Below are 13,597 nucleotides of genomic sequence, written 5' to 3'. Positions count from 1 at the left end.
GCGGTGACAATTTTTCTAAATAATGTGACCACACATGACAATAAAACACTTAGCGTTTTCTAAAATCGTATTCTTTTGTTGTCACTCTGCATGGAAATAATGACACATGCTAACATTCAGATCTTCTTCTCATTGTTTATCGCAACCATATACATCTAATTTTACTAAAATATGGCACACACTTAAAAACATAGCCATCTGTTACATACATACACACACCTTGGTGTCTCTGGGACATTGAGGGGACACTGTCATACAAATAATAGAGGCAGCAACATGAATCCGCGACAGGTCAGACAGTTTTTGTGTTACAAGTTTAATTCTGCTGTGTTCCAAAACCAACCTCTCATGCTGATTAGTTGTCTGTCTTTTCACAGGGCAGTGCTTTTAAAAGCCTGGTCTAAAGCACAGTGTGTGCATTACCACTTAAAAATGCAAATTAATTTTAGACACAGAGCACAGACTAACAAAGACACACAGAATAGAGGCTTGTTCACACCTGCGTTGTGCATTTCCCATAAACCAACCTCTATTTGTATACAAAGCTTTAAGGTGGAAACTGGCTAAAGGCTATTTGCAAAGTGGGAAAGGTGTTTGTTTTTTTTGTTTTTGTTTTTTAATCAATTAAATAAACAAATATATTTCTTTCTTTGGGCTTTTTTTTAAATAATCACCAAACCTACAGAAACAGCACAAGGCAACTGTTGCTCTTTTCCCTCGTCTCAGAGTGCCGACCTCCCCGCCTTGACAACTGCTTGTGATGAATTGAGGTGGACAAGTAATGAAAAGTAATCTGGTTCCAGCGTTCTGCTGTCGGTCAGACTCCATTCGCTCTGCATGCCAGCACACACAGTTTGACAATCTGGTGTCGTTTGAGTTGTTGACGTGGTCAGATTGGGGACCTCCTGCTTTCCAACCAATCGTTTCAGAGTGAGAGATTAGCCAGAGGAGGCAATTCTGAAACTACCTGTTTTGAGCCTTGTGATATGGTTGCTATGGGGATTATAGCCACACTAAAGAGCAAAAGGAAGAGGAGGAGGAGGATGGTGCAAAAGAAACAGGGAGACAGACGTAGACAAGGATCAGAGGTTAAAAAGCTACACAGAGAGATGCAAAGACTGTTCTGGTTTGACTCATATCAAATAGCCCATCAGAAAGAAAAAACCAAGAGACAACACCCTTAGATTTTTATGTTTTACTCTAAAATAGCGGCATTAAAATAAGTCAAACATTAAGATAATAACACAGTTCTAACTCCTAAAGGTTAATCAGGATACTTGCATGTAAATTCAGAGGATCATTGCTGCATGTGAAGAAATGATACTTCATTTTCTGTAGTTTAAAATGCCTTCTAAATTAATGCTAGTATTGCCAAGAAGGATGATACACAGCCAAAAACATTTAAATAGGAACCCGAGCAACAGAAATAGACCAGGGTTGCACCACAAATCAAAGACAAACTCAGCACAGCAGTGGAACACTGGGAACCACGCAGTCTTATTACTGGATGACACTCCAACAAGTCCTGCTCAAGCGTCCCTCAGACAATGTTGTAGATAATAAAGTTCCATTCAAAGACTCATTTTTCATTCAGAAAAATCCCCAGATCTGCATTTAATCCAGTTCAGTCTGTGTGATGTACAGAATAGAAAAGGCTGATCTAAATGGATATTCATGCATTATAACATTAAGAATCTCATTTTCACAATTCCCATGTTTTTAGCAATTTTATTATTATTTACAGCAGCCGGAAAACTTAACAGATTTACTTGAAAATGTATTATAACTGTATAATTTAAAAAAAAATCCTTCTTTTTCTTTTTTACATGCAGTTACTTTTATTAAAAGAGGCCATTTAGATTAATTAACAAACACGTACAAGGTCTGAAAAACACCAGGTCTAGTCTTTGAGTATTTTATTTGACACATTTAAGTATATTGATAATTAAATTTGCAAGCACGTGTTAACAAATATATATATATATATATATGTTTTCTAATAATAAACAACAGCTGAACTTTGCATTGTTTCCAATATTTCATATAGGGTAAAATATGAAATCAAACAGATGATCTAGTAAACTAATAAATAATCTACATAAGCCATCCAGCCATGGATAAATAAATAGATGAAAAGTTAAGATAGCAGTAAAAGCAGCTTTACCTTCTATCATATCCCATAATATCCACTTTTTCCTGACCGATGAAGAGCGTGCATGTCGTCCCTGTAGTTTGTCCGTGTGTTGCTGGTTCAGCAGCAGAGCCACGCTGTCAATGAGCAACACACTGACACGAGCTCCGTCACTTTTAACACAGCCAATGGCAGCCTTCAAAATAAGAGCACAACTGCTTTTTTCTTTTGCGTCAGAATCATTGCCGATGGAAGCTCGTTTCCGCCACTAAAAATAAACAAAAAACTATGGAAAATTCATAGTTATAAGATAGAAAGTCATAATTGTGATATAGAAAGTAATAATTAGAGAAAAAGAAAGTCATAATTATGAGATAGAAAGTCAACATTTTGAGAAAGTAAGTCATAATTATTCAATTCAAGCACTATCAAAATGTTGCGTAATTATGAGAAAGAAAGTCATAATTAATAGAAAGATAGTCATAATTATCAGATAGAAAGTCATGGCAAAGAAAGTCATCATTATGAGATAGAAAGGAACAATAATGAGAAAAGAAAGTCATAATTATGAGAAAAATAAAGTCATAATTATGAAATTGAAAGTCATAATTATGAGGAAGTCATCATTTTGAGAAAGTAAGCCATAATTGTCAGAAAGAAAGTCATAATTATTGGATAGAAAGTCATCATTTTGAGAAAGTAAGTCATAATTATGAGATAGAAAGTAAATTATGAGAAAGAAAGTCATATATTCAATTCAATTCTACTTTATTTATATAGCGCAAATTACAACAATAGTCATCTCAAAGCGCTATCAAAGAGAAATAGTCATAATTATTAGAAAGTAAGTCATAAGTACTATAAAGGAAGTCAACATTTTGAGATAGAAAGTCATAATTGTGAGGGGGAAAAAAGAGCGATAATTATAAGAAAGTTTTATTTCATGCAAAGTTGTAAAGACTTTTTTGCAACAAAGACTTACAGTATTTATGTACTTTCTATCATATATTTTGACTTTACTAACTCATGATTATTAAAGCTTCCATATGTCATTCTGATGATATACTCTTTTCAATCAATGAACAGACTTAAACATATAGATAGAGTTGTATTTCAACCCATGAAGGTTGTGAGTATGGGGAGATATTGGTAGAAAGATTCTAGGACAACTTTACCATGTTGGACGCATTTTGACCGAACCATATAGAATATGAAATTACTGTTCAAAAGGAAATAATTCATATGTGTAGGCGACTTAAGTTTAAACTTTTTTACAGATGTTTGTAATGTTTGCTGCCGATAGTGGGAGTCATAACAATGACAGAGCCTCCTTCAATAGACCTTGGTGAATGCTATCAGTGTACGATGGTACACTGGCCTGCTTAGGACAGTCTGACCAGAACTGACCAGGAGAGATTCTGTAATCACATATAACATCCATCCCACATCTAAGCAGCCTACAACACAAGTGTATCGTATTAACAGGTCCTATATAACAGGTTTAATAACATCAGTGTCAAAAAAATTAATATCGCCAAATTAGAAATAAAAAAGCAAGACATTATCTTTTTTTTTCCTAATTTATTCTTTTACCAAATTATTTATTAATTTGTTTGTGTCTTAACCAATTTATTAAATCATCATTGCCTTTATTTACCCATTTGTGTATTTACAAATGTATATATTAATCTAGCTATCTGTCTTCCATGTGCTGATTCTGTCCAAAAGCCCGTGCCATAGACTTGTATCCAGTCTGAGAACGAGACATAATTAGAACAAGAACAAAAACACAAATTGACAACAGTAACATACAAAATGACTAAAAAAACACATTTTTCTTTGTTCTTTCCTATTATTAGTAAGACTGGTCACTGTTCTAAATGCTGACATTAATAATGTTGATAATTTGGCCCAAAGATCAGATAAAATCACATTTTTGTGGCCCTTACTGTAATGACATCATGTCTGGTTTAGAGTGATTGAATCAAAGCCATTTATTCATCATTTCCTGACATTTTTTGTTTATGTTGGTTTTAGATGTGACACCCTCAGCAATGTGCTCATGTAGCCCTGGGACCAGAGATGGACTGGCAAAAAAGTCCTGACATTTTTTCAGATTTGAGCTCCTTTTGCCAATAAATATCAATTTTTTCCTATTTTTTGTCCATTTTTGCGTGTTCTTTCTCATACTTTTTTTTTTTTACTTTCTTTAGCCACTTTTAATCCAAATAGGCTAACTTTTGCCCAATAAATATGACTTGTTTCCTTTTTAACCTACATTTTGCCTTTTTTGTTCCACATTTTTGCCCTTTTTCAATATTGTTTGCCACATTTGCCCAATTTAGCCACTACATACCACCTGGTTTCTCTTTATTTGCCCATTTTTTGGCCACTCTTGACTGCTTTTGGCTCATTTTAGTCCCTTTACACTCTTTTCTTGGCATGTTTTTTCCACTTTTGGACCATTTTTGGTCACCTGTTACCATGTCTGCCTCCACTAATTTGTCAAAAAAAAAAAACGTAGTGGACTGGACCGGCCCACTTCGAGTTGATGGCCCACCGGGACGATGCCCAGTTTGCCAGATGCCTGTCCACCCCTGCCTGAGACTGAAATACTGAAATTTGATGTCCTGATGGTTTCAGTCTCCCCGATAAATCCTGAGCTGGGATATTAAACAACAGCCCCAACTTTTCCTACTTGTTTTGAAGTGTTCCTCAAGAATGGCTTGTTGTTTTTTTTTACTTCGGCCCAATGAAGTCGTATTAAATGGGGTTCATGAATAAATCAGCACTGTACAGTGATGGAGGAGCTCTTTAGCTTTCAGGCTCAGCATTCATCACATGTTCCCTCATTGAGCCGGAGGTCCTGCAGCAAAGGCATTTTAGTAATCTCAAGAACAAACACTAGCGCCAATGGCAAAGTGTCTTGAGCTTTTCCATACTGGTGACAGTCTGCTGCAGAACTTCAGGACTGCAGGGTGGTTTGACACGTGCTACACTTTCCTGTATGAAAAGAATTCATGATTTCTTGACTAAATACACAAAGAGAATCTGAAAACACATATAGCTGATGAAAAGCTGATGAAAAGTGAAGCGTACGTACACTACCAGTCAAAAGTTTTAGAACTCTACACTTTTAACAGTTTTTCACTCAAAATTATTCAGTTTATTGTGTCATTCCACTTTGAAATGAAAGCATTGAACAAATAAGCAATTTGAGTTGAAAAAGAAATGATGGAATCCATGAACAATACTGTTCACCTGATGCTCATGAGGGTTGGTTGGAACACACACCAAACTTTTTTTTTTTTTACCTCTGGCTGTTCAGTGTTTACCTTTGTACCTTTTCAAGCTATTCATTGGACTTGCACGACTTGAATTGCAATAAATAACTTTTGACCGGTAGTGCACATCAACTCACTGCATGTACAACCAGGTTTGGACTGGGACCAAAATTCTACTCTGGCATTTTCTGTCCAGACCAGCCCACTGCATTATCAGCGACACCATGTAGATGTTCAACATGTGGCTTCATATGTTTTCATTTTAATCAGTATTCCCCCAGAAAACCTTAACCCCACCCTTTCTTTTCTTTGTTTTTATTTATTTTATTTTTTTTTACCTATTTCCTTTGGCCATTTTGCAACTTCCTTTTTCCCATTTTTGCCTTTTTTCTAAGTTCTAACACTTTATTCAGACTTCGCTTCCTTTTACAGATAAACACCTATTTCTTTTCTCCTATTGTTAGTCCATTTTTTTAAGTTTATTTTGACACTTTTATCCAATTTTTGTCTTTTCTTTAAAAAAGTGTGGCCACTTTTCATTCAAATAAGCTAACTTTTATCCTATCTTTGCCATTACATACCACCTGGTTCCTTTTTATTTGTCCCTTTTTTGGAAACTGACTTGATCAAAAAGAAATCATCACAGAAATAATGAGCGCAGCATGAGAGTGTGATGCTAAACAAACAAATTACAACAATACCAGTTTAAATGCTGTTTTATGTTTCCTTACAATAGAATAGAAGGGTTTGCTCTAGTGAGCGTGTCTCCATTGTTGTGCTTTAAAATGTATTTGGTATATTGTATTTTTTTTTTTTTTTTTTTTAATTCCAGGCAGCAGTCGTTGTGGATTTCCCTTTGTCTTGTGTAAGTCTTTTATACAATTTTATAATTTGGTATATTATAATGTTTTTTTTTTTTTTTTAATCCAAATTCAGAATCAGAATCATTTTATTGTCATTGTTTCTCTTTCAGAAGTACAACGAAATTAAAAAATAGCAGCTCCCTTAAAAAAGTGTGAACAGCAGAAAGAGAAAAAAGGTAGTTCAAAGGTAATTAGTGCAAAAAAATTTAATCAAAGTCTGTAAAAACTGCAAAATGAAATAGAATAGTGCAAGACATTGTAATCTTAAAAAACTGTACAGTCCCCAGAGGTTATTTACAAGACAAGAGGGGTATTACAACAGCAGATTCAGGGTTTGAGGCGTTCAGGGCAACAACAGCTCTTGGGTAGAAATTGTTTTTTGGTTTGATTGTTTTTGTCTTTATTGCCCTGAAACGCCTCCCTGAGGGCAGAAGTTGGAAAAAGTGGTGACCGGGGTGTGAGGAGTCCCTAAGGATGTTGTGAGCTCTCCAGTGGATGGGAGAGGGCAGCCAATCAGTCATTTTGTCTGTATTGGCCTACTTAATTTATTCATTAATTTCTCTTTTTTATTTATTCATTTGTGTTTTTAATCATTATGTATAAAATCAATTTTTTTTTTACTGTCCATGAGCAACAGTCGGTAGTTTATGGACAGTTTGAAACCTTTGAGTTCTATCATACCCTGAACATCAGCTACTTTGTTCTAAATAAAGCCACTGCTTCCATCTAGTGGCAGGTGAAAGAAGTGCATGCAAAATTAAATCCACTCATTTGTGTTTTTGCAAAAGGCAAAAAATAAATGTGTTGCAGCAAAGGGGACTACGGATGGAAATGAGCGTTTAGATAAATCTGGTGTATTTACGACTTCGGTTGTGCATTAATACACACTGTCCCATTCAAATACACTAATAAATAAAATAAATAATTGACACTTTCTAATTGTACTTTAAAAACATTTTTAATAGAGATTAGCACAAGAGACCGGAATTACCTCGTTATAAATCATCATTCTAAAGCATGTACGAAACAATGGTGTCTGATGAATAAATATATGTTACATACATCAGATTTCTCCATTTTTGTAAACTAAAAGGACAAATATAGATTTTTTTCATTTTTTATTTTTAAAATCTGCACGATAACATTTTTTTTTTATTATTGTTATTTATTTTTTTGTTTAAAAAAAATAAATAACATAAAAGTAATAATAATTTCAAAATATATATTGTCTCTGTAAATGAACCAATAACAATGCCGTAGATGTATGCTTCCTACTATTAAATAAGATACGGGGAAAAATAGCCAAGAAATAGAACATAAAACATAATAATAAAAGAAAGCAGGCGCTTTTTAAATAGCGCTTTCTTCATGCGTCACCTGCATCTCTCATACGCGGGCGCCTGTCGCGCGTGGATGACGTCATAGTAATGGCCGCTCTCTCCGTGCTGTTCGGTTAATAATATTTTCTCCGCCATTGCGGCTGAATTCGACTGTTTTGCACTTTATTGCTGAGCCGTTGGAAGACGTCTTGTCGGTGTGTTGGACTCCGCAGGTCTGCCTGGAGAGAGTCCTGGGCGAGTCCAGTGAATATAAACGTGGTCCTCCACAGCTAACAAACATTAGCTCAGCTTAGCTTAGCCGAGCCTCCGAGAAGATACGCTCTTTCAGGTATAAAAGCGACTGTTCGCTTCGCTCATTCATCACTCCTGGTAAGTTTCCCAGTTTGTGCTGTTGCACTTTCCGAGCACAACGCACTGTTGATAACGGATATTTAGCATTGAGACTAGGTAGCTCAACTAGCAGTTTTCGCTTTGGGGCCTTGATAGCGACTAATGCCTTTTGTGAGAAGAGCCTTCACGGACCGGTGTTGGTAAACAACGCGTTTATATAGACATTAAAATTTGAATTTGGACTCTGACGACAACGGTCAGGCTTTAGGGAACAGTTTACAGAGATTTAAGTCGCGTTGTAGTGAAAGTAGGCCATTGTACCGCACAAGGCTTTGATTTTTAGGTTGATCCGAGTACTGCAGTTTGACAGCCATCAACCGCTCCACACTTGAAATTATTTCCCTGTTTCTACTGAGCGTGGTTTACACACTGCAGTTTTCTTTTCTTTTCTTTTCTTTTTTCTTTTTTTTTTTTTTTAAAAAAAGAGCCAGCATTTTTCCATTCAACATTAGTTTAATGCCTCTATTAAAATAACTTTGCTGTGTGTTTGAAGTGCAACCTTGATGCAAGCTAAATCAGCATAATCTCATTGTGATATCATGGATTTTGAAATCAGCCTTTGTATTCGAATTAGTGTTGATAGTTTTGTTTTGGATGATGCCGTCAAGCTAACATATGATGAAAAAAACAAGAATGAAAATTGATATAAAAAAAATCAAAACTTTTGACACCTCACAAATGACACTATTTTTTAGCAGTATTGGTATTCTACTCATCAAATTCACACTTTTTGTGTCAACAGATAATACTCTGATCACCTCTCACTGCACTATAATGGGGCTGCATTTTTCGGTTATTGGCAGTTATGGATCAGTGATCTTAAAAACCTTTTGAATGTAGTTTGGAAAAAGCGATGAAGTCCAGAGTCCTATCAATACTCAACCATGCTCAGAAGATGCTTTAGTGCTCAGATGTATTGGAATACAGCCGCACTGTGAGTCCCTGGACAAGTTGGCCCGCACGCTGACCGCGACATCAAAATATCTTGTTTTGGTCTCCGTTTTTGAGAAAAGTGTTTCGAAAATTTTCGGTGGCTGGAATTTTGGTCGGTGCAACACTAAAACTTGATGTTTTACAGTTTTGACTTTAAACGTTACTAATAGATCTATTAAAATGTGTTGTGGGAAAGTTGCTGACTCATATCTGTATACTTGGTCTGACAAACTTAGTTGTGTTGCTTAGTCTGTAAATAGCGTGTTCTGGTGTTATTTTTTTTTAAGATTAATATTATATTTATTGTGTGATGTTTGTAATGATAATTTTACTGTAAACATATCATGACAGTGCACCGCTAATGAGGCTTAAACATGTTACAGATTCCAGACTCATCTCTGATGGACACTCCTGAAAGTCCAACCCAGTTTCCCCAGTCCCCTGAGGAGGAGGAAGAGGAGGGGAAAGATCTCTCTGACAGTGAGCTGCTAGAGTCACCTGATGAGGAGGAGGGGGTCCTGTCTGACAGTGAGATCCTGCGAGAGGATGCAAATGGAGGTGTAGTAGAGGAGGATGATGACGAGGAGGAGGAGGTGGTAGGACGGGGTTCGGACTTTGAGGATGAGGTGGTACCTGATTTTGTTTCTGACCCCGAGGATGAAGAGCTCGGGGAAAGAGATGCTGGAGCTATGGGGCCAGAGGACGAACCCATTGTACTGATGGAGGGGGATGAAGATGAGGAAGAAAAAGTGGGAGAGGCAGAGGAGGAGGAGGAGGACAGAGTTGTGGACACTCCACAGTCTCCAGACTTTGAAATAGAGCAGGTCAGGGACCACACAGCTGAAGAGGAGGATGAAGACAAGGAAGATTATGAAGAGACCTCAGCAAAGCAGGATTTGAATGACGATGAGGAAGAGGAGCTGAAAAGCAAAGTGGACGAAGAGGAGGATGAGAGACGCAGAGCTGAGGAGAGGAGAAGGATTTTGGTGGCCAGAGAAATGAAGGACGACTCAGCATCCGTTTCCCGGGAGCTGGATGAGCATGAGCTGGATTACGACGAAGAGGTGCCCGAGGAGCCCAGCATCCCTGTCCAGGAGGATGAAGAGGATGAAGATGAGGTAAAGCTGGAAGGAGAGGGCAACCAGGAGGAGGCTGAAGAAATAACGCGCAAAAAGGAGAGGAAGCCAATCCTCCCGCCGTCACCAAATGACAGGGAGTCCAGAGCGCTGGAGAGAAACCGCAGAGACTCATTCAGAGACAAGAAGGATGATGATGATGGAGAGATTGATGAAGGAGAGATAGATGTAAGTTTGAGAAATCAGTGGCAGCTGAGGGGAATTACCTTATTCATTGTTCTAGGATTGACGATATTTCAATTTTACTGGATTCATGGGTCAGTAGTTTGTTTATGTTACTTAACTGTAAAACTATTACCAGAGCCTGTCCCAAGTCAGTAAGTTTATTTAATTATAAGGCACCATGTACAGTCAAAGCATACATTTTCATTTGATGCTATGTAACAAAATATAGCTCAGAGCTCCTTAGTTTGTATCTAAAGTCCCTTCACACATAATTACACCAACATAACTGTAGAGGTATTAATTGTTATGAAGAATCTTAAAAACTGCTGTACTGAATTGTGTTGCTGTTGTGGACATGGCAACTGCTTCAGGACAGATATAATAGTCTATCTATTCTATTTATTCTAAAAAAACATATAACATACCGAGACCAAACTAAAGCACAAAGAGGGGAAAATACTTATAATTCAATTATGCATTTTCAGATCTCAATAAAATAAAGACCTGATTGGGTGATATAAATGCTTAAACACTTGAACAAGATCATTAGCTGTATTGAACCTTTCTGAGACAGTATTTCTGTTGGGCCAGTGAAGGCTCATTGGTGCACGAGTCATCTGTAACTTGTAAACCTCAGCCAAGCCTATGGTTTGGCCTTCATATGAAGTCCACCTTTACTGTGTGTGTTTTGTTAAACATCTTCCTTTAAAAGATATGCACATCTATGCTTTTTCAAGATTAGGAGAACGCTTAGGTTGCGTCGATGTATTACAGTTTGTTTTATTTGTGTGTTCAGGATGACGATCTGGAGGAAGGTGAGGTGAAAGATCCATCAGACCGAAAGATTAGACCGCGGCCCATCTGTAGGTTTTTCATCAAAGGTATGTCCAATCACTGCCCACATTTTAGATCTTTAAAATAGATTAGGGTTATATGTCTGAAAAGTCATTGAATAGAAACAAATTAGAGTTTTTATAGAGATGGGATTATTATTTTAGGGCTCTATTCTCCCTTCTGGACTTCAGCACTTTTTTTGCGCGCCTGCAGTTACGTGCTTCTCTCCTGCGCATATTCTCCGGTCCAGGCTACTGACACGCCCACCCGTCTAAGAAGCCAAAAAGCGCATAATGTGTGAATGAAGGCGGGTTTGAAAAAAAACAGGCGGTGATTTCATTTTTTTTTTTTTGGGCTGTCTAGAAATCGCGGAACATGGCGTTTTCCCTAACGGACTAAATGTTATTGAAATCCGTGAAAATGATAATGTGTGACAGTGTCGCTTTGGATTAATTCTTTCCGGGAGTCTCTTCTGCAATATTATGAGTCCGTGTGGCTTAAAATGTAACTAAGTCCATATTTCTAGTGCAATATCATTTCACCTTATTGGGGCGCTGCACTTATTCCAGGGTTAGAAGCACGTAGGAGGAAAATGACTTAAACAGAGAGAATAAGGCATGATTTGAATGGGAACGCCCACATTTCAGGGCTGCTCCACCCAGAGTGCGTAACTGGGATGAAGGCACTGACTTAAGTACAGGGGGAGAATAGCGTGCAGCCAAAAACAGTGCCGCTGCATGGCTTTTTAGACTTGCGTTCATGGGTGAATAGAGCCCTTAACCTTTATTTTACCCAGAGAACCACATTGAGATTAATAATCTCTTTCACAAGTGTGTCCTGGCATGATTGAAATGGAGTTAAATGAAGCCTTCTAGTCGATAGCTTGTCTTAAAGAGTTATAGAAATGCAACAGGACTCAACATGTGCAGTGCATATAGTGCGTATTAACATAGTGGAAGGATAGGAAGAAAACAGATTAGTGGCTGTTGTCTAAGCAACAGAGTCTACATTACATAAAGTTAGAGGTTGGTACCGAATTCGGTCCTTTTATAGGTACTGCCTGCGATCCATCAGTACTACCGGGTACCATTTCACGAGAAATCAAACTACCATGTTTGGGTACCTAAACGTAGGGCCCTATAAAATCCATTTTATTTTTTCCCAAATTCCGTGTTATCCACGTTAATTTTTTGAAATTCTGTTTTTTAATCGTGCTCTCATACATATAAAGATGTATGAGAGCAGCATTAATGTCACCCAATTTTCCCTCAGGGATCAGTAGTTTACTAAATCTTATCAGGTTTATTGATTAAGTGTTGATCAACTTAATTTGAATTAACATAACTTATATGATCCTAATGACATCATTCCAGACCATAAAGATTAAAGATAAACAAATGAATGCAAGGATGCATCAGATATGTCACCACTAGGGGGCAGAATATGTTACAGTATTAGAAGTCATCATTAGTCTACAATGTTTCAGACTCTACAATCCCTGGCATCAGTGTCTCATCCACAACAACAAACAACTTTTCACCACGTAAAAGTTGTGGAGCCCTCCATGGACAAGCATCACACATTTTTTATAGATGTTGAAGGAAAATAATATATAAGTACATAGACCTTGGTTTTATTTTGTGCATTAGTAACAAAAAACGCTTTTGTGTTGGGTTAGTTAAAGATTTTAATGCTGAAGAAACTTGTGAAACAAATGTATTGTTACAGTGATTTACTGTATTTGTAAAAGTTCATATACTGAGAAATTTTAAATTTAAACATTTTGAGATTTTATTATTGAATAAATTTACATTTATTATGACACAAACACAGATGTACCAAAAATGAGTACCGTTGGATACTGATATTGATTCCTGGGTATTGGTACAGTATAGATTTGAAATGTGAAAGGTACCCATTCCTACATGCAATGTAGGGATGTCCCAATACAACTTTTTCACTTCCGATACAATACCGATACTAGCACGAATCATACATAAGTTTATTACCTTTTTTGTAGTGTGGAATGTTAGAAAAGTCTTGATTATTTAAAAAAAAAAAAAGGACCCATTTCTTATAAACCAATGGATTACATATAATAAGAATATTCTAGGATTGAATAAAATAAAATAGAACATATTGAAAAAATTAATCCAAAAAACCAACTTATATTATATCGGAGATCTTAGATGCAGTCCGATAAAATCCGATATTTGTTTTCTAGCTGATATTGGATCGGGACACCTCTATTACAATGCATCTATTAATCGCAGCGCTTCACTCATCCCACATTGTTTTTACACTGCCTTATTTCAAAGTAAATTTAAATAATTTTCTCCTCTCAAAATTTTACACACAGTGTCCCTTTATGACATGACAAGTTGTTGAAGATTGAGTGTATTCAAAATAAATACTTGATAAAAGTACATGTATTCACTGCCTTTGCAAATGAAGGAACATCGCTGAGATGGAGTTGATCATCCATGATCTTATAAGGCAAAGTGTTAACATAAAATAGTTT

General features: G+C 36.7%; 2 protein-coding genes across 4 annotated transcripts in view; one reads left to right on the top strand and one right to left on the bottom strand.

Moving 5' to 3' along the window:
* Nucleotides 1-2,298, bottom strand: part of trhr2 (thyrotropin releasing hormone receptor 2) — a 28,376-nt gene extending 26,078 nt beyond the window's left edge. For both annotated transcript variants that reach the window (XR_003674292.1, XM_028450160.1), the window contains exon 1: nucleotides 2,165-2,298. The gene's annotated coding sequence lies outside the window, so the exon portion shown is untranslated. The remainder of the gene's footprint in view (nucleotides 1-2,164) is intronic.
* Nucleotides 2,299-7,671: 5,373 nt separating this feature from the next.
* zc3h18 (zinc finger CCCH-type containing 18) overlaps nucleotides 7,672-13,597 on the top strand; it is a 36,223-nt gene continuing 30,297 nt past the window's right edge. For both annotated transcript variants that reach the window (XR_003674346.1, XM_028451008.1), the window contains exons 1-3: nucleotides 7,672-7,987; nucleotides 9,325-10,245; nucleotides 11,039-11,123. Coding sequence is in view for 1 of the 2 variants with exons in the window: in XM_028451008.1 (XP_028306809.1) it covers nucleotides 9,343-10,245; nucleotides 11,039-11,123 (988 nt within the window). In the remaining variant the exon portion in view is untranslated. The remainder of the gene's footprint in view (nucleotides 7,988-9,324; nucleotides 10,246-11,038; nucleotides 11,124-13,597) is intronic.

Source organism: Gouania willdenowi, chromosome 6, assembly GCF_900634775.1.
Source record: "Gouania willdenowi chromosome 6, fGouWil2.1, whole genome shotgun sequence".
NCBI classification, from domain to species: domain Eukaryota; kingdom Metazoa; phylum Chordata; class Actinopteri; order Blenniiformes; family Gobiesocidae; genus Gouania; species Gouania willdenowi.
Note: the sequence above shows the minus strand (reverse complement) of the source record. Positions and strands in the feature narration are given on the sequence as shown.